This window comes from Littorina saxatilis, linkage group LG3 (genome assembly GCF_037325665.1).
Source record: "Littorina saxatilis isolate snail1 linkage group LG3, US_GU_Lsax_2.0, whole genome shotgun sequence".
Taxonomy (NCBI): domain Eukaryota; kingdom Metazoa; phylum Mollusca; class Gastropoda; order Littorinimorpha; family Littorinidae; genus Littorina; species Littorina saxatilis.
Window position 1 is genome coordinate 54,472,414 of NC_090247.1, and position 25,585 is coordinate 54,497,998.

Sequence of the window (25,585 nt, forward strand, 5' to 3'; positions counted from 1 at the left end):
TTTCAAAGCGCCTTATGGTGACACACAGAATCAGATCACATAACTAGACTACTGCGAAAACCACACTTATAAGCAAAGCACCATTACCATGAATTGACTCGAGCCAAATTGTTTTTTTCTCTCGGTTGCAAACATACAGATGCACACATATTGCCCTGAGTTAAAACAAATCAAAAAGCAAGACAAAACGTTTACAATAACATGTACCGTAAAGTGCCGAGTATAAGCCCATGACATTGTAAACGCCCATCCCCCACCCCACAAATCGAAAACAGGGAGAAAAAAGGAATGCAGAAGAATGTCGTGTCAGAGTTGCTTCCCCTTGCTTTTGGCGCTTCTTTCCAAGAAAATGCCGAAGCGAAAATCTTACTCAGTAGAATTCAAGTTGACTGCTCTGGAACACCTTAACAGACACGGGAATGTCAGTGCCACGGACTGTGAAGTCGGAGGAGTTGGAGGTGATACTTTTTGAGTTTCTACAAGAAGAAAGAAGCGAAGGGTGAGTAAGTTGTTAGAAAAAAAGACTTGGCAGAGAAAAGCGTGACAGTTAGGGGCGGGTCTGAAACTTCAAGACTTTGATGCGTGAAACATGTGGCTACAAAGGTGAAAAAAACGGCACCATGTATCCATCCGCCTCTGTACGTCCAGTAACCAGAAGGTGCCGGCAGATTTTGAGGATTTCAGAATTTTCAAGTTGTTTTTCTTTCTTTTCTTTATTTGGTGTTTAACGTCGTTTTCAACCGTTCAAGGTTATATCGCGACGGAGAAAAGGGGGGGGGGGGGGGGGGGATAGAGCCACTTGTTAATTGTTTCTTGTTCACAAAAGCACTAATCAAAATATTGCAAGTAACCAGTACAAAGGACTTAACATTTCTTACATACTGCTTGACTAAAATCTTTACAAACATTGACTATATTCTATACAAGAAACACTTAACAAGGGTAAAAGGAGAAACAGAATCCGTTAGTAGCCTCTTACGACATGCTGGAGAGCATCGGGTAAATTCTTCCCCCTAACCCGCAGGGGGCCAAGTTGTTTTTGAATAAAAGCCGTTTTTGTTGAATAGACATGCTTTCAATGTGTAAATTTACAAGTGATGGTGTGTAAGCCTTTTGTATGTCTGTCTGCGAGTTTAACAATTTTATAATACACAAAATATCTTCATGTTGCTTCACATTTTCTTTAGTTTGAACAAACATAACACTTTACATACCAGATCAAGGGCGGATCTGGGGGGGGGGGGGGGGGGGTTGCACGGGTTACGTAACCCCCCCCACCACCCAAAAAAGAGGTAATTTATTGGCTCAGGATGCACCAGATAGCTCTATTTTGCTTCTTTGGATAAAAAAAAATTCCGGGGGGGCATGCCCCCGGACCCCCCTAAAGGCTTCGGCGCCGTCAACTTGTATCTTCGCAGTCATTTTGTAACCCCCCCCTCCAAAGTGAATTGATCCGCCCTTGCAGATGGTATCATTATATGAATCATGTCTCCATTGCAATGAAGAATATGTTCGTGCATAGGGTCAAGTACCGAGTATAAGCCCACCCCCCACTTTTGTCTGAAATTCGTGCAGAGGGGGGGGGGTGTACAAAAATTGACTATATTCTATACAAGAAACACTTAACAAGGGTAAAAGGAGAAACAGAATCCGTTAGTCGCCTCTTACGACATGCTGGGGAGCATCGGGCAAATTCTTTCTCGTCCCAACCAATATGGGACTCCCCCTAACCCGCGGGGGGTATACTTTCTTTTCTTTATTTGGTGTTTAACATCGTTTTCAACCGTTCAAGGTTATATCGCGACGAGGAAAGCGGGGGGGATGGGATAGAGCCACTTGTTAATTGTTTCTTGTTTACAAAAGCACTAATCAAAAAATTGCTCCAGGGGCTTGCAACGTAGTACAATATATGACCTTACTGGGAGAAGGCAAGTTTCCAGTACAAAGGACTTAACATTTCTTACATACTGCTTGACTGAGGGGGGTATACACATGTTACTGTCATAAATTTCACATACCTCTAAAGATGCTTTTACCAGTAGTTGGCACACAAAGATAAAATTTCAATCAGGAATGCAGAGCAGATATGTACAGCCATAGTTTAGAAATGGAATTTTTGTCCCTACATAATCCGTCTTTGGCACTTTGCAATTACCTCCCTTGTCTGTAGCGTTGACACTTTTTACAGGGAGCAGATGACGCACAAAGATGGGTTGAAATATAAGACTAGCAACAGTGTCCTTATGAAATAAAGAGACCCTGATATAATTTTGACGTTGAAATACTCTTCTAATATTTGCTAGGTGTTTATGGCTGTTAAACAAATATATCAAAGTTACAAATCTTTATTTATTACACGTGAAGTTAGTCTAGCTGACTAACCATCAAATAAGGTGTAGAATTTTTCTTTCTGAGACCAAACCAAATCATAAATCTGAGGTGTGGAATGTCGAACAGCGGATCAGGAGTCACAACAACAATAAGATTGTAGTTTAATGTCAATGGAATAAAAAGGCTTGTAACAAAAAATAGCGCTTTTTTTGGGGGGTGAAAACATATGCCCATGTGGAACTGGAAATGGCACAGTCGACCAAGCGAAACCATAACACATTCACGCGTTGTCAGGAGTGGGAAGAAAAAAATTATCATCCATCACATCTTTCATTCTTTCCTGTGTAAAGTATCTTGCAATCACCATGGATCCACCGCGACAGTTACATGCAATAAGAGCTTCCTTCCACTTGAATATACAGCAACAAACGACAGCCTGGCTGCTTTCTGTACTGAGTGGGATTTGTGTGTGCTGAATCAACTTGTTAACCCTTACACTGGTGCAATTTTGTAACACATGTTACATAGCCACTGGTGAATTAACAGAGAAAAATAACAAAAAACGGTCCATATAGGTTTTCGCATCCATGGGAGGTAATCGGAACTGACCAAACAGACTGAGCCAGTAGCGCGACATGTCGTGACAACCAGGTGACAGTATACGTAAAGTAGCGCGACATATGTCGCGACAACCAGCCTAAGGGTTAACAGACACCTTTGTCAATGTGCATAGTTAATTCAGCTAAAATAGCGAACGACGAAGAAGAAGAATTGAGCTAAAATGTCTTGCTCTGCACAGGGTGCAGGCAGGCTGTGGATGTTGACGGTAAGAAGCTCTTTTTTTGTTTTGTTTGTTTATTTGTTGCTTAACGTCCAGCCGACTACGCAGAGCCATATCAGGACGAGGAAGGGGGGGATGAAGGGGGCCACTTGTCAAGCGATTCCTGTTTACAAATGCACTAACCCATTACTTGTGTCCCAGCAGGCTTTAGTAAAACTAAATTAATACCTACTGGAAGATTACCAGTTTCCAGTATGTTAAAATAGGCTTAACCTATCTACTGCTGGACTTACATCAGAACACTAACAGATTAAACTATACATGAATCGCGAGACAAGCGGCAAGAGAAGAGATTTTTGGAAAAAATACAGGTGGATGAGCAAGAAGGCAGAAAAAAGAAAAGAATTCATGAAGAAAAAGAGAGCATGACAGGAAAGAGGAACCAAAAATCTGCCTAACAGCAAACTAGAAAGCTCCTGCGGTTCCAAAAACAGGAGGGGCCTTTAATTTCATAACCGCAGTGCCCCACTGTGCCCCACTGTGCCCCACTGTGCCCCACTGCGGGAGTAAGAAGCTCTAATCCCATGTAAAAGCCTAGACAGATGGGTGGTGCCTCAATGCAAGATGGTTTACACTGGAAGGAAGTTATCCTTAAAGACCCATTCCGCCTCCTGAAAACAGTTCGCCTCAGCATCTCAGATTTTGTCAGGCTTTTTACCTGGGATATATCAGAACTGAAGAGTCAGGGTCTTGATTTTTGGTATGTGACCAAGTGGAGGGATGGTCTTACCCAATGTTAAAGCCTGGCCAAATCTGAGACAGTGAGGCGAACTGTTTTTATGAAGCGGAGTGGGCCTTTAAGGAGATGACTACTCTCAACCTCCTCGAAAAGAAATTCTACTGTTCAGATCTAAGATCAGCAAAAAACACAACTTTCGCACAAATCAGCAAGATGTACGAACATGACCATCAAAGTTACAGTCAACCAACAAAGATAAAAACAAAGATTACATTTAAGTCACTATATATTATTTCCCTGTATATTGAATCATATTAAACATCTTAGAAGTTAATTATTAACTTCAAGCACAATCGATGAATAGAGACGGAAGACAAAAAAGTCAATATTGACCAATCAAAATGTTGGTGTACATGTTACAACAGTCATTGTGCAGCAATTCTTTTCAATAATTTAATGAATATGATCAGTTCATTTTCATTGATGAATATGGTAAGAATATTTTTCAGCTGCTGCTTTCTTTTTCATTATTCTTTTAAATGGTCTTCTTTCTCGCCTCTGCCTTATCCAGAAGTACAATGGTACACTATATAATCTTCCATCCAAATACTAAGTGTGCCCCCCCCCTAGGAAAAAAAAGAGACTGAACCTGCATACTCCAATCCTTGTCTACAACCAGTCTGTTTCAATTTGCCTTTGTTCTCAAATCGCAACATGTACAAACATTCTTTTCTTTAAAAAAAAAAATTCTTTGTTCTTTTCTCCTGCTGGAACTCTGGGCATAGTTCTGAGGCCTGGAAATGCTTACAAAAGCAATGTAATGCATCCAGGAATTTAAAAACATTTATGTTATGATAAAATACACTAAGTAAGAAGACACTTGCCTTCGAAATCAAGCCTCTCCCTCCAATTCAAATACCGCCAGCATGAAACACACTAACATTTTTGTTAAGCAAAAACGGCAGTCCAACAGACAATACAGTATCTTTCACACAACATAGTTCAGTAATTTGCTGTAGTTCATTGACTGATTAAAGCATGGCGATTGGTGTTTTGTGCACTTTTCAAAACACCTTTGCATGAGGAAAAAACCCACAAACTGAGCGGACTCTCACACATTTTCATTTCTTCCATCAAAGACAAAATAATGCTTTTGAAATTGAAAACAACGAAACTTTGTGACACACAAAATATTAAACTGTACATGAAAGCATTGACACAATAAGTTGCTCACGACTGTACAGGTTTGTTCAAGCAGATCATTCGGTTCATTTTTGCAATATCTACATTTTTTAGTTTTACAAACAGGCAACGTGACACACAAAGCAACTGCTCATGCATGCAAAGGATAGGCGACACTGCACAAGACATCGTACATGTTAAACACTTGAAACGTACACATCCTTTCTCTCAAGTATCAGATGTTCCACACATGAGGCTACAAGTCTACAAAAACTTGGCCACAACCAAAATGTTGAAGGCATCTGAGTGAAATGAAGATGTAAATTTCAACATATTTGCCTTTGTCTCGTCTCGGATAAAAACCCAACTTTGTGAATGGGCAGTTCTTTACCGCGCAGGTTATTGTGCAAGGTCACATGTTAAGAATATTTTAAAACATCTGTGTGTTTTTCTACCCTTCAGTGTTTTGATTGAGTAACAACCTGCTCCAAGACTTGCATTCACAGACAAAAACATCCACATGAAGCCTCCATATAAATACCCAAACCGTCCTCACTTTGGTGCAGAAACATCACATAAATACAGTACATGTACATACATCCATGCTGCAACTTTCACAATCTTACTACGCCTTATTATCAGTACACCTCATACTAGATTTGTTTTGTACCATTTATTCGAAAAAAAAGGATGCACAGCATTTATGATTTCTGGCATCATTTTTACATTGAAAAAAGTAATAATCTTTAAAATTGTCCAGCATTATCATGCTGTATCCTTTATTCTTAATTATACCAATAGGTTACAACATAAAAAAGACTGTAAAAAACTCTTTTCCTTTAACATTTACATTCCCTACTTTCCTACCATTCCATGCTTGGTAAAACATTTTCTTTCAACAACTTGTAAAACGGCAATCTTTTACTGATTCAGCTGCGTCAAAACAGACTTTGTTCACAGAAAAAAAAATTCTTTTCCTTGCAATCTCAGTCTAAATATCCTTTCCTTTATCAGAATACCCTACCAACTAATACCCCATGTCCATCTCAATAAATTCAGATATTCACTTCTTGAAACTGGAATCGAGCACAACCCTTGCTTCTCCACTCCCGCAGTCACATGTTCTCACCTAAGTAAAAGCAGCGCGAACTCAAACTGCCACTGTAACCACGTCCACCATGACAAGCTTGTCCACAGAAATAAAAGCCATGTCCCACCTATGCAGTCCTAAAAACACTCCAGTTGTTCAGTCCTTATAAGCCAGTCTTGGTTGGTGTGCTCTATCCCTAGGTGAGCTCTATCTGGAGCAGGTTTCATGAAGTTGCTGAGTCATGCTGTGCACGTCTTGGGTCGCAGTTAGGTGAAGCCTACCATATCATGCACACAGTCTCACAGTAGACGTTTCATCAAGTCTGAGCCAGCAGTGTTTTTACAGACAAATATTTCCACAACACCATGCCAGTACAACATACAAGACCACACCTGTCAACACAGCATGGTTTTAGCATAGCCCCAATGTGTGACCATTTGTGCACAACTCATACACTCACACGCAGAGCAAACAAGCTAGTGTTTTGCCAGACTTGAGTGTCCACCAGCAGTTTCTGTCATACGTCATGCATACTATCACACAACCTCGTAGCATCTTCATCAGATGTTGGTGTTGTCATGTTATTTCACTCACGCATTCTCACAACACAAGCCAGTCTACTGTCAAATAGTGGTTTTGGACAGTCGTTTCTGACTTGAACAATCAACACCATCACACAACCCCATTCTATCAAAACCTTGTACTTTCTTCCCAAACACAGCTGTTCTTTCCTGACACTTAGCACAACACACAAGCCAGCCTTTCATCACGCATTGCCGTTATCAAACCGTCTCCTAGCACAGACACATTTACACAGCATACAAGCTAACTTTTCACCAGAATTTGAAGCTCTCAAAGCTGTTTCACGACGTAACACATTCGCGTAGCACACATGCCAGTCTTAAACAAATCTGTCACCAAGCAGTGTCTCGACACACAACATACACTTTGATCAGACGTGTGTTTCTGCCAGCAGTTTCTTGACGCGCTCCTGACACAAAATACACGTACGCACAGCATACACGCCAGTCTGTCATCAGACGTGTGTTTCCGCCAGCAGTTTCTTGACGCGTTCCATCTCGACCTGCGTGTTGAGTCGCAGTTTCTTCTCATCGTCCACCTCCATCATCAGCTCACGCAGCTTCTTGGAGTGGTTGGCGCGGAAGACCTCGAAGTCCTGCTTAAGGCGCAGGTAGTCGGAGCGCAGGTCATTGTAGTCGTTCTTGCTGACGGTCTGGGTGCGCATATCGCGCACTTCGCGCTGCAGGTCCTCCACCAGGCGCGCCAGGGCTGGGTTGTCTGAAACAAATCAAATCAAATTTTACTTTACGAGGGTTATGGCATAAGCAATACAGACGAGCTTTTTTTCAACCAGCCCTCCTTGTCTGTGTGAGAGAGTGAGGTTTATGTATGAACTTAAGATTAAACAGTGTTCAATGTCAAAAATAGAAAAAGAGACAAGCCTTTGGTTAGTTTTAAAATTATCAGGGCTATTCTCTGTTGGACATACACACACACATGCACAATTACACACACACACACACACACACACATGCACAATAACACACACAAAAACACACATGTCCACACACACACATATGCAACCCCCCCCACACACACACACATGTACAAATTACACTGAGGATACATACAAGAGAGATACAGACACACTTCTTCAAAATACCTAATGTGATCATTTTTATTTAAAATAATCACTCAAATAACCATTTCAACCATTCTCTCAATAACCATTCATCATCACTCGTGTCATAGAGTAGTTCCATCTACATGCATGAAAGAACAAAATCAAAACAAAAACAACAGAATAATGCACCCACGCACACACACCTAGAAAATGAATAAAGGCAGGAACCTAATTTTTTGCTATGACCATGTATACCCCACTTCCAGGCTACACACCAAATTTCAACTCAACCGACCCATTAACACCAGAGATTTAAGTGTGGACAGACAAACAGACAAACAACCAACAAACAAACTTACAGACACACCTATACACCCCCGAACATACGGGAGTGTAAAATGAACAGACGCCTACCACACAAGCAACATTTGACCCACCTGCGGAAGCCTCGCTGGGGCGTGAGGGTTCTGGAGGTCGCGGAGGTGGTGCTGATGTATGTGTGTTGCGGACTTCGTGGTGTCCTCGAGGGGCGTTGATGTGGGGGTCGTGGCGGTAACCGTGCTCTGCTTCCACCGGGGATATCTACAGGAGGAAAAAGATCATACTTGAAATTACTCGTACTGTTCTTGCCTGGTGTTGGTCACTGATAGTGATACATGAAACTCTCAAGTGACTAAACATTTTGACAATAACTGAACCAAGCTAGTCAAGTTACCCATTACATTTCTGATGGTTTTTTCATTCTTTTCTCATAGGACATATGTAACAAACTAGATACATACTACACCACTATTCTGCTGAAAGAAAGATCTTTTGCTGAGAATTTTGTGTGTGTGTGTATGCAGTAAAAGGATGATGAGTCACATCTGATCTGCTGTTTTTATTTTTATTTTCCTTTGTTGTTTTTAATGACACACTGCATGGTCTGAATGTTAACCAGCTTAATAGAAGACTTGAAAAAGCCCCTCTGAAATGCCACTATAGTTTCCTACATCTGAATAATGAAACACCCTCATGCCAACAGAATCAAGTACGAATGTGCTTCACACCTCTTGAGCATTAATCCAGTTCATTAAAACAGAATGCGACTCCTTCATTTTTACAACACTGCAATATTTTCTGTCATTCAAGTGTTTTCCTGTACACATCTGTGATCACAAGAATAATAATACAGTGGAACCCCCCTTTTAAGACCTCCAAAAACCTGAGAAAATCAGGCCTAAAAATGGAGGGAGTCTTAAAATGGGGGTAATTTTTACAGAGGTTATGAACAGAAAGTTTGAGAAAACAAGGTCTTAAAAAGGAGGGAGTCTTAAAATGGGGGTAATTTTTACAGAGGTTATGAACAGAAAGTCTGAGAAAACAAGGTCTTAAAAAGGAGAGAGTCTTAAATTGGGGGGGGGGGGGGGGGGCGCTTAAAATGGGGGTTTCACTGTACACGCAAACTGTAACACATTGCAGACAAATAACGCATCAGCAGCGTTTTCTTCTTTCTTTGAACAGCCACTGCAACAATCTTGAAAGGCTACAGGTACACTGAGTTTGAAGCACCCAACTGCTTCACAGTGGGAAATGCTATGCTGAACTAGAAGTAGAAGAGCAAATGCTTGATATACTCCCCTTTGCAGTACCGTTGTCAGGCATTGTTTTGGTCATGAACCATGAAATTTGACCGAGATCAACCAAACTTTTTAAGGCCAAAAAAAAAAGTTGTATGTTTCTGGTCACCCGACCCTACCTAGTTTTTTCCCGCCGACCCTAGACTTTTTTTTTTATTGCTTTTGTAAAAAAAAAAAGAAAAAAAAGCGTCAAAACGAAAGTAACAGACGGCAGACGACACAAGGGGGATAACCCCGCATCCCTTTTGTCTCATTTGTTTTGTAATGTGTTGTCTTTCTCTTTGTATAGTAAGTCCAGTCTCTTTGCGTCACTGTATCGTCACTTTCATGGGCACCTTTCTACCCTGACCAAAAAAAATAAAAAATAAAAAAAATCCCTACCTACCTACCCTATTTTTTCTAGCCATGTTACCAGAAACATACAACTTTTTTGGGGGGGCCTAAACAAACAACAATCCTGAAAGGCTACATGTACACTGAGTTTGAAGCACCCAACTGCAAAACCTTAAGACAAAAGTACGTCTAGTCCAGACCACAGCCTTAACGCTGCTGAATCCTAAGATTCCCTTGAATGCTCAGATGAGTACCGTACTATCGGAACTTTAAGGTGCTTCATTAAAAAAGGTGCAACCCCCCCCCTTTTTTTAGTTTAAAATGAGACAAATCCACACAATGGTGAGTAAAAGAAAAATACACAAATGCAAGAAAGGAAATAAGGAAAAAAAGAATAAACATCACCTACATTTTTAAATTTTTTTTTATTTTATTGAAAATAACATGTGTTAAGAAAGAAAAAAAGACTTACATGTTTTTGTTCTTTAGTGACGGGTGGTGGTGGTTTCTCTGGCTGAACGTGATTTCTTTCCTTCGTCACCTCATCAGCATCTGACGCTTTGTCGATGTCCTGCAAAGACAAAGCAAAATGCTGGTGTCACTGGCCGTTTCTATCACTAGACATCAGTACCAAACATGTCAGATTCTATTATAGGACAACTGCACTTAACCTTTCAGTCAAGAGAACTATTCTGAAACAAAGCATTATTAACAAAGACTAACAATCCACTTTTCATGTGAGTGTGTGCAAACGATGGTGCAGGTTAGTGTGTGTGTGAGTGTGTGTGTGTGTGTGTGCATGTGTGTGTGCATGTGAGTGTGTGTGTGTGTGTGTGCGCGTGTGTGTGTGTGTGTGTGTGTGTGTGTGTGTGTGTGTGTATGTGTGCGTGTGTGCACATACTTGCAAGACTACAGTACATCAATCTAAATGTCTGACATAACCAGTAGCCTAATGTACTGAATCTCTTAATTATTCCTTCCCTTCCTTACACAACTGCTAAAACCTTACCATCACAAGGAACTATGCATTACACACAAACAGCCTGCTCGAGTGGCAGAGATCAGAGACTAAACACCATATAAAAAGTTGTCCTCAACAGCATTATATTTTTCCTTGTACGACTGTTTCAAATGTCCGTGGTACTGTTGTTGCTTGCACTGTGTCAGTTTGGCGCCTGCACTTGGCAATATGTACATGCAGTTAAAATTAGTTTTCCACTGTAATACATCAATGTTTTACATCTGATATCCTCGGAATATTCTGTTTACACCATAATGACAATGTTACTATTCCTGTGAACTCTCAGCGTACCAAAGCCAACCACCTGAAATCCATTCAAGGTACAGACAAAAAGAATGGAACCTGAGCTTCTTTCAATGCAATAGTTGTAACTCTAGTCTCCTTCAATGGTGTTAAGACATTTCCACACAGCCTTCTGATCTGTGAGTGTGAGCAGGGTGTGAACACGTGTTAACCCATTTCTAACAATGCAGATATCAGCAAACAGTGCTCCAGTCAAGGATAACTTTGATCTGCATACAACTTGCGAGTTGCCATTTACATCTCAGGTCAAACTACCCACTTCAGGAATTGTCTGATGATTTCAGGCTGTTAATAAGTAACAAACAAACACAACATTTTTTACTCAAGCAGTAACCTCTTAAGGGAACTCCTAATAGTTGATACAAAACTCAGACATGGGATTCTGAAATCTCCATTTCACTTAAATTACTAAAATTGAGAAAAGCTGTAGTTAAGACATACTTTTTAGTGCTGATTTTGACTAGCAAAGCACAAAACCCTACAGCCAGAGCCTTGAAATTGCCAAACAATCTTACATTTACGTAACAATCTCATGTCTGAAAGCTTGATTAGACCTTCAAGGAAACATCTCGCGTTCACAAGTTAAGAACTACAAGGTTATTCACACAAAGTGGATAAGTTCTGATAAATACAATGGCATGCTCCTTGTCTAAAATGTACCCATTGTAATTAAACAGTTATAAATAATATTCAAATATAAGTACGTTTGTCATTAGCAGACAAGTTCAAGTGTCGTAGTTATGTTTCAGGTGCTGTTGTCATTTCACTAAGTATGGTTTAACTCACACAGTTTTTATTTCCACATGCTTTTAGACCGGAATACATGTAACTTTGTCGTTATTTTGAAATGTTGTAAGCAGTAATTCCTGCTGTAAATGTCATTTCGTGCACTCCACTTATATCTTTTACCTATAGACAACACTGTATTGGATGTAACAACTACTGCAGCTGCGGTTTTTACTTATACCAATATTATGTTTTAGTACTTGAACTGATTTACTCTGAACAATCTTACACAACACCCACACCTCACACTCGCATTGGCACAAATGTACAGCCGAACAGCTACCTGGATTCCCTTGTGAAAACTCAAGACTCCCTCTTTCATTTATTCCTGATAACCCCACATCATCAATTGTCGTAAGACACAAAGTCGTATGAGACCTAAACAAAAATGAACAAATACTTTTCTGTTCCAATTGGAACCTACTAGGATACTAAAACAAAGAGACTATGCTTGTACACTAGCTGTCGAAAGTAAAAACGTACTGGTTTTACAATAACCACCATGGTCAAATTTCAGGAGGAAACGGAGCGTTTTTTGTTCAAAATTCATTTGAAGACAATTTTAAACAAACAAAAACGCAACCAGCTACTCATGTGAATTTTTCATCACTACCAACGCAAGCCCCTGGGAAAATCTTTCCTCTAAATTTGACATCTTACTTTTTTGTCCTAAAAGTTAAGTCAGAGATCTTCACAAAAAGAAATAAAAAGAAAACAGAAAACACATAATATCTCTCTCTCTCTCTCTCTCTCTCTCTCTCTCTCTCTCTCTCTCTCTCTCTCTCTCTCTCTCTCTCTCTCTCTCACACAACAAAATTAAATAGCATGATTACATCTTAGAGCGTAAGGCTGGGAATAGATAAAAGTTAGGGAATTTCGCATCCGTCTAGCACAATAAAGGAAGCTAAAATAGGAAGATACACATAGCTCAAGCTGTCATCCTCACTGCCGACATAGAGGGTAAAATGACAAAGATAAGGGACATAAGGGCCAAGTTAACTGTTTCTGGTATTTTCTTGTTTAAGTAAGATATTTTTTGAAATACCGGTACATGTAACAGTACACTTACAATCGGTTAGTTACTGGTTAACATTTTGTTTCACAGACAGGGGTCATCAAAAAAATTTCATCATGACATTAGAATTGCACCTTAATGTTTGACGTGACACGGTGATCTTTGCCTGTGGAAGCTAATATTAAAACTTGTTCACAACTTCAGGTCAACTTTGCAAAATGCCTTCTGCAATTTCTCTTTCTCTCTACACACACACATCAGAAAGGATAACATATGGGGGCTGAGGTCTGGGAGAATAACCCCAAATGTCGACAGTGAAATAAATGGCTAAGCAGGGAAGGCCACAGGATGCAGGCCGGTACAAGTATCAGTTATGTCCCTTGTATTACCTTGTAGGCATCTTCACGTCTTCTTCTCTGCAATATCAGAGGAGAGAGTTCTAGACACTGACAGGGAGCAACCTGTATCCGTAAGATTGCTTTTCGTTTTAGTTTTCTAAATTCTGAAGTTTTACTTCAAATGGACCCACAAATAAAATGTGCCACCACAGAAGTTAAACAAGCACAAGGCTTCAGAATAAACAATCAAGCAAGAATTATATAAATTCACGTTTTCGTTTTCTCTTGGAGACTGAATTAGTTTCTGATTTTTGTTCCTGTTTAGGGACTGGTATAAGTATTCTGAATAGTATTACTAATTAGCATGAATCTTCTTGTTAACTATTTTTATAAGGCAGATTGCATCGGTGCAAGGCAGAAAGCTGGGACAGAATAACATGATCTCTAAAAGTGAGGTCAATTGTGTTAGAAGTGCAATTGATTTTCACATGAACTCAGCAGGAATCTGTTTATGAGCAGCATTTCACCACTCACGTTCAGAGAAATGTATGTGCTCAACTGCCAAGACACCAAACAAAAGGACCATATATGCACACACTTATACTATGGAGAAGCAGGGAAGTAAGAACGTTAACGATACATCAACCCCAACAAACCTCTCAGTCAAATCACCCTGGAATGTATAAAGCCTATTTCGGGTCTATATACTTCCTTTTGCTTCATATCCTCTCAGAAAAAGTTTAACTGAATGCTGGGGCAACAAATCAGGACAATGTAAACGGACACATCTTTTAAAAGCAGCACCCCATAGACTTGGCTTAAACTTCAAGCAATAGATTCAGTGGTATAAAAACAAATGTCTTCCTTAATATTGAAAAAAACGAACATCTCACTTTAATACTGAACACATAAGGATAACTCTGATATGCGGAAAGAGATGTCTGAAAATCCTGTCTGCCTTCTGCCACATGCTCTAATAAAACAAACACAGTATACAGTACTATGCCACAACCAAGCAGCTTTAAATCCAGGCAACACCATTCACTGATGTATGAAATAATTATTGCCGTATGCAAAACAAGAATAACGCCAACCTTTCATCTCTTCTTTTTTTTTTTTTTAAAGCAAGCTCACTCCAAAACACCATCACATGAAACCCTTTTCAGCGGGCAATATCGTAATGCCAACCGCAGATCACCCATGCGCACAAACACAGCAGGCCTTGAAACAGAATGTCTTTTACACACACAATGAGTACACGGACAATGAAATGCGTTGTACAGAAATGTGAAAAAAGTCACGTTATGAAAATGCGAGAAGTAAACACGCCAGCAGCTTCAGACTAACTGCACTGATACCATTCTTCAAACATTCAAGCCAGCAGACAGAAACCTAGTATATGGGAGACCAACCTCACAATGTACCAGACATTGACTGTTGACTGGTTTATACCAACTCTGGCACAGAAACACCATTGCTTACAGAAAACATGACACCCTGGGGGACAACAAATTCAGAAGGAAGATGCACACTGCGTCACAGCTCATGTTCTGGGAACACATACGAAACCAAGCAGGCACGGCCGGTCATCCTACGCAAACATCTTACAACACCCTACCAAATCACAGGCTGTAGGTTTAGACTGACTGACAGGAAATGACACATGTGTTTGGTTTCCTGGATTTTCAAATAAAATGCATGCGGTGGTCCTCCTGACTAACACATAGCTTGGTTTTGCTAAACAACATCCAGACATACGTTTGATGCATGCTTACACTCTCTACTCCACCCTCCCTCCCATCCCTACCCATGTGGATTCACTTAACATAAGTAAAAAAGACAAGTAAAATACAACACAAACTAAAAGGGATGATGTGTGGAATAACACATGCTCATTGGAAAATGTTGCCAAAATGTCTTTTTGGAACTGTACGAATATTAGCCACATCCCTGTTCAAAATAGACCTTGTTTTGCATTGACCGATGCAAATCACTCAAAGGAAGGACGACCCCTTAACAGTAAAACACACAGAAAGACCCCACAGACATACACACTGCAAAAGCGGAAAGCCTAGGATACCAAACAGCCTCTGACAAACAGCCTCTGACACCAAACAGTACTTTCTTCTTCCTAATATATCTGATAAGTAACGCTGTATAGATAAATACCACACACACCAAAGCAGCAGCAACCATCTGAATACTCTGAACACAACATACCAGCACACAGTCATACACATACACTCTGGTGGATATGACTAACAACAATGATGGTGTGATTTGTGTACAGGCATGGGAACACGTCAGCACAAAAACTACCTATTAAGTTATGGGTTCTGGGGCACTCACCCCCTTCCCTACAATATCTTTAGAGCAAGTGTTTTATGCTTGTAAAGTCCATTGTACAATCTCTGCAGATTACTGTGAACTGTCCACATGTATACTAACAGTCAGCTAAAATAGAACTGATCTGAGGGCAACTGTTTAGTCAGTGTTACTTGAAAATCATGTGTAAATGATACACTACAGGAAAACAAATTAACAATCAATTGTGCAGAACTTCCTGTTACTCTGTGTGTAAATGATACACTACAGGAAAACAAATTAACAATCAATTGTGCTGAACTTCCTGTTACTCTGAACGCCTCTTTGATCATCTGAAATCATGTGTTGGTTGCATACTACAGTCACAAAAGTTGAATCAATGTTTGGACAATATGTCCTGTTTCTCTAATCATGTTTTTGATCATACAAAATCATGCGTAAATGGTAAAAGGACAGTTTAAAAATAAAAAAATGTTTGCATGTTGTACCAAAATGTCCTGTTGCTCTGAAAATGGTTGACACCATTCAAATATGGAACTTTGGAAGTATATTCAAATATAATATGGACGTGTAAAACCTACTTTTGTATTAAAATTACAAATATGTGATTCATTATACTTACTTTTTCAAGCTGATTTTGACTAAAAAAAACACACCAAAAAACCTTCACACTGAGGCTTTGAAATTTACATTACATAACAAATTTATGTAAAAAAATCTTATTATGCCATGATCATCCGAAACCCGACACTACGACATCAGCGAAGTTTGTCGCGAATCATTCGCACAGTTCCCATGCCTGTAGCGTCAAAGACACACAAAAAGCACCAAGCAAACATAATTGTGAGGTGAGCGACAGAGGTGAGAGATACAGAGTACAGGAATAAGGAAAGCGTTAGTGGACTGGTCCCCCAAGGTGAACCATGCAGCATGCATACGGTAGGTAAGAGGACCGTGGAGGGCGGGCGTTTCTTGGGGCCCTTGGCTCGCAGGGCCGTCAGGTGGGTCAGCTTCTGCGACGACGACTCCAGGGCGTCAAAGTTGTCCTCCTCCCCATCTGCTGAACAGATGTGGAAAATGTGTGAGATACGTATGCATACAAATAACATTGTATTCATGTATCAATCAGTTTCAGTACGAATTCCTTTTTTTGTTTTTGTTTTTTGTTTTTTTAACGACTTGTCACGGTTTTAGTGACATGGATTGAGAAAGGAACACTCCGTGTGGTGCCTTTCTCGAATTGCAACGAAAAGCACCTGTGCTTTTGGCGACGGGCTGGTTTCTGCTGACCGAGCTTGGCACGGGGATTTTGTTTTCTGCACGCCTGGCTGGCATGCCAGGGACGACATTGTGTACAGGGGTTCCACGTGCGTGATTTTGCTGTCTGGACAAAATCAACTGGGAACTGAGCTGTACGTGTGACGATAGTGATTGGTCGCTAGAGTCACGTGATGTTTTTCAAGGTGTTTTGAGGATGACTTGAAACGAGACACTTGAGCAATGAGCAGCAAGAGAGAAGTGTTGGTGTCTTTTCCTAAGAGTTTGATGGTATTCAACACGGGACAATCGATTATTTTATGTCAACGTGCCGTTCTGCTTGTACAGTAGGGCAGTTAGCAACATCAAGAAGGGACCACTTTTCGCTGTTTACATGTTGCTGACGACGAGGTTGTCAGGTTGTTTCTTGGCTGAGCGGGGGGGAAATTCCAACGCATGAAGTGATTCAGCACAAGAGGGAGTGTGGCAGGAAATTCGTCGACGGACAATAGCCATACAAAGGAAGCGGATTCGCTTAAAGGAGAGTTACTTACATTAGGCTGTTGAGGTAATAAATCGTTATTTAACGGTGTTGACGAGTCTATGTTTGTGGAATGAAATACTCTCTGTTGTTCTTTCCAGGTTAGCGCATAATTTGCTCTTTGTGATGCTAAAATAATAATCTGTATATGGTTTTTGCAGATATGGAGAGAAGGAAGGAAAATAGTTGATTTGTTGTTTTAAAAGTTCGTTTGTGCAGGCCACGTGCTCTATGAAATATGTAAAGGTGGCATGTTTGAAGGTGGAGGGTGAAGGGTTGCGTGGCATGTTTAGTGCACCGATGCTTTTTGTTGCAGCCTACTCAGCGGTAACCGGAACATCTTTATCTGGTATCTACTACCTACATAACCTGGTGTCGCGGATCTGTATGCTGTAACCTGGTGTCACGGAGCTGTATGCTGTAACCTGGTGTCGCGGTGCTGTATGCTGTTGCTGCTGCTGGGATAACCGGTGAGGCCGTCACCGTCTGCAGGGGTCTTCCGGCAGGCAGTGACGTCACCTACACGACCACCCGTTGTCTTCAGCAGCTGAGTGAGGCGCCTGATTTCCTCACGATTCCCTGCTTCGTTCCACGCCAGCCGGCACTCCAATCAACGAAGCAGTATTGGGGAAGGACTATTTACGGGTCGCCCACTCCGTAACTAAAAGCTAAGTGTACCATGCCATTGCGCCCTTTTTCCACCAAGTCATCTTTTTCTATTTGTGATTATATTTGATGACGTGGGTTGTGACAACTGCATTTAACCAGCGCTTTTTACAGACAGCTATCTTTCCTGTCTTTACACGAGATTAGCGTGTTATTATCATTTTCTAAACTTTAATTGGCATTTTTGTCAGTGACCCCTTTTTTTAACGTTTTGAACGTAAAAACATCTTTTGGAGTGAAGTCTCGAGGGAGGTGGCGAGATAGTATATAAACAGGCGTCTGAAACTTATACTTTTGTTGATTCTATCTATTTGTAAGACTGCGAGAGTGGATCGTGGTGTGGTTAGTTAGTTAGCAGTAAGTTTGTAACTAACCGTTCATAATCACCTTCTGTGATCTATTGAAACGTGACACGACTGAATGGACACAAAACATGCACTCTTTTGTAGTTTTGGCCAGCGGTGAGGTTTTACCATTTTCTGTGGAGAAATGTTCTAATAAAGAAAAAGAAAATTTCCTTTCACACACATTCTTTCTAAATACTGTGGTTAGACTACAGAACCTTTTTTTTCAGTAACTGCTCTGCAAAGTTATTATGATTGAACATCAGTAGATGAATAAATTAAACTTATATAGTTCACATCTTGTTCAACTCTGTGATAAATCTTCTGTTCTGGGCATGCACAAACTAACTGAAGTAACTTGCAAGCACTGAAAAAAATCAGATTAACCATAAAATCAGTGGATCATTTCTACCTGTTTTCACTCCATTCGAAGAAATTGTAATTTTCTGCGAGATATGTGGCAGTCATTCCATACTTTTGAGCAAAATTACATTTACGGTAAATACCAAAACATTTCATAAAGAGACTGTCAAATATTTTACTTTTGAGACCCCATACACAAATTCCAGATCTAATTTAACTAAAATCACGGCACAGGCTCATTTCAGAGCCATACATAATCAGCCTCTTCCAAGTTCTGTCTCCCAGCAAACCCAAATTAAGTCAAGCAATATGATTTAAAACAGGGAACATAAACAAAAGTCATGATAAAAATATATCCAAAAGCATCAACACCAAAAGGCATAAACACAAGCATGAACATAACTGATGACTTCCAAAAAATATGTGCATGAAAACATAAAACTGCATGCCATGCATACTTACCACACTCAAGCACTGCTTTAGTCAAGGGTATTAGTTTGTGCTCAGCTTAATAAGCATTAATCACTTTTGAAAAACTTCTAGAAACTGACTAAAGCCCTTTACTCGAGTTTGTTTAGGAGTACAAATGTTCCTGCAAGACATTCTTTCTCATGCGTTTAGTGTCTGCACAGTTTGAAATACATGTACCGTATTTGACGGATTACAAGACGCACCGTTTTATAAGCCGCACCCCCGACTTTTAACAAAAAAATTGGGACGAGCCACGTATAGGCCGCGTCACTATATTAGCCGCCGTCGAAAAAAATATAATCAGATCGTGTCAATCAATCAAAACAACCAGGCAAACGAAAGTACGATATTTGGCGAAATCGGCTCCGAGAATAAACAAGTGAAACAAAGAAGAAAAGTGAAAAAGTTTGAAGAAAAATATCACACACAATTTGTAACCAACACACACATGTAGTCCCGCCCGGAATAAGCTTTTTTGGGATGATTTACGACTTTTGCGCACATTTTGAGCAGACGAAAACACAACATGGCGGCTCTCGCTCCTCCAACTATCGCGAGACACAAAAAAACGAAATCTCGCGCGCGCGAGATCCTGATACATCCGGTGTTTCTCTGTACGCTATCTTGTCACGACGACTTGTTGACAAACGAAGATTCGCGAAAGAAAGAGAAAAGCGCGGAGTCTTGAGTAGAGAGCTAATAAAGTATCGGTAATCGCTAATCGAGCGAAATGAAAATCCGCGGCGACTTCCATTAGGTGAATGCTATTCAAGTTTAGGTAACGTTTTAGCCGCATCTTTTTATAAGCCGCAATGCGATTTTTTTTTTTTTAAAGTCGCGGCTTGTAGTCCGTCAAATACGGTAGTACTACTGGAAGACTAATCGTTTAGATATGCTCTCTGGATGCCTTCTGTATATCTGAATAGAGGATTGGGCTTCAGGCCAACGCCAATGTTTTCACACTTATTTTTGCTGTTCACCAGAAGAAGAGAACTAGCAGGGGTTTATATCCTCCCCAGAGGAGGGCTATGTAGGGTGTCGATGACTGATTATACAAATAAACAAAATTGACCGTCCAGAGAACAAGCATAATGATGAAAAATCACGACTGAAACATGACACAAATGAGTTAACAAATTACAACAGCGACACTAACTGAACCAGCAATAACCAATAACCAGCAATAAGCTGCGGACATCACAGATCAGGGAAAATATGATCGACAGGAAATATGTACACATCTGGAGCCATGCATGATTATTGAGGAAGTCAAAGGGAAAATCAAAATTAGCAAGTCAAAGGAAACTCCTTGTGGAATAGGAGTTGTGACATGAAAAGGGGGAAGGAAAGCAGGACTAGTGTACAGCCAAGCCTCACATACACTTTACAACCATGGGCAAAAAGCAAGCACGATACCAGATGCCACAGGCACATGCTGACAAGGCACAACATTAGATGGAGAGAAGTGGAATTTGGTTAAAAATCGGCACAGCAGGAGCATATAAACAGACCAGAAATGCAGCAAAAAGCACAAACTGATCAAATTTCACTGAAGGCAAGAAACGGTAAAAGAACTCTTTGAATTTAAAGACGTTTGTGCAAATGAACGGGGAGCACTGAAAGTTAAGGGAAAAGCAAAGTCATTGAGGATGAGAAACGATCATTGAGGAAAACTTTGTATCAAACGAAGGTTGTGCAAATGAACGGGGAGCACTGAAAGTTAAGGGAAAAGCAAAGTCATTGAGGATGAGAAACGATCATTGAGGAAAACTTTGTATCAAACGAAGGTTGTGCAAATGAATATGGGCATGGAAAGTAAAGAAAAAAGAAAATTAACCGAAGGTGAGATATGGTCAGTAGAAAATGCTTTGTAAGTGCAAAATGAATTGGGGCAGGAGAAGGGGAAAATGAAAATGAATAAAGCCCTGTGAGAAGCCTCCACCACCGGAGAAAAAAAAAGAAAAAAAAAGAGAGCAGAACTGACCCTCCGTTTTGTTTGAGTCAGACGGAGCGTGGTGGTTGTTGCTAAGGTCTTTGTTGCGTAACTCCACCCTAGCGGGCTCGGAGGGCTTAGGAGGATCGGGTTTGAGCGGGGCTTCCACCTTGTGGGTGACCCCCGGCTTTTTGCCCACAGGCGGCGGCGCCATTGGCTTTTTCAATGCCGCAACGCCTGCCGCTTTCTCTGGAACTTCTGAAAGAGCAACAGCGGGTCTCAAGGAACACAAACATTCAAGAGAGTTATGTGAAGAAGAGAGTGGACATTGGTCGAATTTCTCCTCTGTTTCTTCTAAAATAGCAAAACCACACACACATTCAAGAATGGTGCATGAAAAGGAGAGTGGAGATTGGTCCAATGTCTCTGCTGTTTCTTCCAAAATAGCAAAACCACACAAACATTCAAAAATGATACATGAAGGAGAGAGTGGGCGCTGAGTTTCTCCTCTGCTTCTACCTAAAACAGCAGAACAACATGGACTGTCAAGAGAGTTATCTGAGCGAGGAAATCAGTGCTGGTCAAATACTCTTATTCACTTCTTAATTAGCTATAAGACACAAACATTTATAAACATCTTACATGAGCAAGGAAATCCTTGCTGGATAAATGTTCTCCTCTGCTTCTTCTAACATAGAAGTGGGAACACAAGATTCAAGAGAGAGGAGAGCGCTTACAACAACAACAACATGCATTCAGTTTCGCTAAGTCTGGTTTGCCCTATCATCTATGCACTAGGTTGAGTTCATTACCTGAGAGTTGCTCTAATCTAATCTCTATCATCTGATCATGCATGCTGGTCACATTCAAACATCAACCTTTGTCATTGCTGCAAGGCAAAACTAGCGATTCAAAACAGACAGTCCCTGGCAAATTTTGTAAGAAAATTGTCCCTTCAAATAATAAAAACAATACTTCATTAAGAATGGTGTCGAATTGTCAAATTATTAAGTATGCCTTTATCGCAATACATTTCCCATCTACCTTGAATGATTTTCATCTCTTATCTGCAAAGATGTCAGACTATGCTGTTCATCTATAATTTGCCAAGGCCTTGAATTGAGTCACACATCAAACAGGTCAACTAAGAACAGGAACAAAAGGGTGAACACGCCAGTGACACATGAACGACCCCATCAAACAACACTGCAGACAGCATGGCATTCTTCTCTCACCTTCCAGCCTCACCCTACGTTTTGTCAAGCCACTCTTTCTCCGCCCTGGGGTCACAGAGAAATGCTACAAGAATTACCTCTACCTCCATCCCCCCTACCCCTCCAACCTCCATCACCTCCCCCCCCACCCCCACCCCACCCCTCTCTGCCTCCAGCCAACCCACCCCCAGGAGAGAGAAATTGTTTTCCCCATATATGTGATCATCTCCAAACATTGCTATCTCTTTTAGTCTTAATAGCTCCCCCCTCCACAAACACACACACACACACACACACACACACACACACACACACACGCACACACAATGATATATGGAAAATTATCTTTTCTATTCTATTTGCCCTGGAAAGAACCATGGGCACTACATTTTTCACTGAAACTTGTGAAAGCACATTTTCCTTCATTCTCTTTCCATCACATCCTCAATTATCAGCTTTTTTTTTCTCTCTCTCCCTGATATATATCTCTGTATACTTTACTTCGCTATCACCTGCTTTATTCTGTTCACAATTCTGTACTGTATTACTTAGTCATTTGTGCTTCCATTTCTTTTCACAGATTTCCAAACGCAGCTCTAACTTGTAATCCATCCTACGTAATAATTATATTCTTGCAAAAGTGCTTACAGTTTTTGTGACAAGAAGCAAATGACTTGCACATAAGACCCAAAAAATCAATAAAGAAAAGCTGAAAACAATCTTATCAAAAAAAGCTGAAAAATGGTTCAAACACACTATTTAAACAGAAGAAGTTGTGATGAAAGTGAAAAGTGCCGCAGCAGCAGGAATATGAAAATAGCTTATGAGTTACACATCTCACAACCCAGCTGTAACAAAAAGTCAAAGCGTAGCTTTCCAAACAGTAGGTTGCAATCACGCTCACTTAAATATGGTCTATTTGGAGTAGCCTCAGGAGGTATTACACTTTCAAAGCTCACTCAGTTCAAAAGAATATATCAGTACATCAGACATACCTGGGTCTTTTTTGGCACTAATGGTTTTCTCCTCAATGGAAGGAGCTTTGTCTGGTAATTTGGGGTACATATTTTTCGCCACCGGGGGAGGGGGCTTCTTCGGGGCTTTGGCAGGCTGAAAAATACATCAAATACTCATCAAATATCTCATACATGTGTATACTATTACTAACTAAACTGTTGGCTGTAAAGCCTGTCCTTAACTGGGCTAAGTGGACTACGCGAAGTATACTTTGCGAAGCTGGCCGCACGAAGCTTTAGCACTGAGTTTTGGGTAAAAAGACTTCTGGCTCAACTAAGGGCCGTCTTTACACTTAAGACTGTCAACAAACTCCTTCCACAGGGGAACCATTAAACCATGCATAAAAACCTCACTTTAGCGATTTATTTGTGCTGGTTTGAACATGACTTTTCCCCTGGATGGTTGCCTTTGTAAGGGGTACACTCACATATTATGAGGACAAAGTGTGAACAAAAATAAGTACAATTAGAAGGCTCTGTGTCCATCCATTTACAAACTAAAGTTGTTCTCACCAAAACATGAACTGTTGTTTCTTCCCTTGTGGCCAACCATACATGACATATCTAGCATTTACTTCAGCTTGATGAGAACAAAGAATACGGAATGAACAACAACAAAAAGATAAAAACAGTTTTAACATGGGAACAGGAAACAGTTTTAACATGGGAACAGTATAGTTTCAGTCTTTTTATCTATCTCTTTCACGCGCAGTCACCATTGTTCTTCTCCTTTCAATTTCATCTTGATGACTCTAACTTCAAAATCAGCAACACATGAAAAAACAAGGAAATATTTCAAATGAAATTTATCGATGGCACATAACAATACGATACCTGACACAAAACAAACCAACAGCCAAACACACACAGTACATAAACCAACCACTCACCTCCTCCTGAATAGGTATGAGCTCCACGAAGTTGTCAGGAAAGACACCCACTTTTCCATGGACCTCTCCCCGCCACCAACCCTCATCCTCCAAGTGTTTGTCCAAGATTCGAATCACCTCCCCTTCTTTCAGGCTTATCTCGTCAGGCTGCTCTGCTGCGTACGAGTAACGAACCACTGCTCGCTCTACTGCTGGGAAACAAGATAGTGAGCTAGTCAGTGAATTTGTTTTTCGTTTTTAAGCTAAAATATATAAGATAACAAAAAAATGCACTCAGCACAAATGTCTATACACAAACATGTAGGTACAGGAAAATACACTATTTACCCTGTTCGTGTGTGTGTCTATGAGTATGTCTCTCGTGAGAACACTTCTATGGTTCGTATTGGAGTATTTTGCCTTCATCTTAGAGACATAAGGAAAAGAGATCTAACAATTGAATTAACTTGTGTGCAAATAACCATACTCTGACTTCCTGCTCGCATGATAGTGAACTGAACACAACAAATGAAGCCTAACAATTCAATTAACTTGTGTGAAATTTACCACACTCTGACTTCCTGCTAGCACGATTTTGACCTGAACACAATAAGAGCTATTTAACTACAAAAGTCAGCGTTTCAACGAGGGCTCACACCATTATCACACACAAGATTACAATATGTGCACAGCTCTGTGTTTGTATGTATAACGTAAACACACAATAAACAAAAGACACTTTGACAATGGAAAGGCGACAGAACTCAGCGTTTTAACCATGCCCACACGGCATAAGCACACATAAGTTCGCATAATGCCTTTAATGGGGCATGGCTCTGTGTTTGTATGTATGACGTTGAAACACAATAAACAGAAGATGCTTTGGCAACAGAATCTCGAGCATGATTTTCAAATGACATTAGTTTAAAGGAGAGTGTATACAAACTTACAGACATTTGGAGTGAGAAAGATGTTTAGAGAAATTGCATTGAGAATCAACAGATTTGTCAAAAGTATCAAAATTAAAAAAGAACAAAAGCAAATCAAACAAACACACAGATAAAAACTTACTGCCTTGCTTTTCCCTCTTCGTTATATCTGGTGGGCCAGTAGCTGGCAATTTGGGTTCCTGAAAAACAGAACAATGCAAACATCATTTCATCTACTGCCTGTGCAGCAAGGAGAGCACAACAGCTTACTGATTAGTCAGAAAAACAACAAAAAACGAAAATGACATTACCATGGTGTTATCTTGCCAACATCAGTGCATCCAAAACAATGCGCATATGCCTTATCAGCCCTGCAACGTAAACATCCGGATCCAGACCCAGAAGGTACTTGATTCCAAAGCTACTGTTAACACCACTACAAATATTCAAATGACATGTCACATGATCTACAGA

At 40.4% G+C, this 25,585-nt stretch overlaps 1 protein-coding gene across 6 annotated transcripts in view; it reads right to left on the reverse strand.

Moving 5' to 3' along the window:
- Positions 1-4,119: 4,119 nt before the first annotated feature.
- LOC138962688 (SH3 domain-containing kinase-binding protein 1-like) overlaps positions 4,120-25,585 on the reverse strand; it is a 40,528-nt gene continuing 19,062 nt past the window's right edge. Inside the window, exons 7-14 of one of the 6 annotated variants that reach the window (XM_070334607.1) lie at positions 25,254-25,311; positions 24,204-24,391; positions 23,293-23,407; positions 21,135-21,341; positions 16,447-16,565; positions 10,193-10,291; positions 8,206-8,350; positions 4,120-7,422 (exon numbers count right to left, since the gene is read on the reverse strand). In XM_070334607.1, coding sequence (XP_070190708.1) covers positions 7,160-7,422; positions 8,206-8,350; positions 10,193-10,291; positions 16,447-16,565; positions 21,135-21,341; positions 23,293-23,407; positions 24,204-24,391; positions 25,254-25,311 — 1,194 coding nt within the window. In that variant the 3' untranslated portion in view covers positions 4,120-7,159. Of the gene's footprint in view, positions 7,423-8,205; positions 8,351-10,192; positions 10,292-16,446; positions 16,569-21,134; positions 21,342-22,318; positions 22,364-23,292; positions 23,408-24,203; positions 24,395-25,253; positions 25,312-25,585 lie in introns of all 6 variants that reach the window. The other 5 variants (XM_070334608.1, XM_070334606.1, XM_070334610.1 and 2 more) reach the window with 5 other exon arrangements.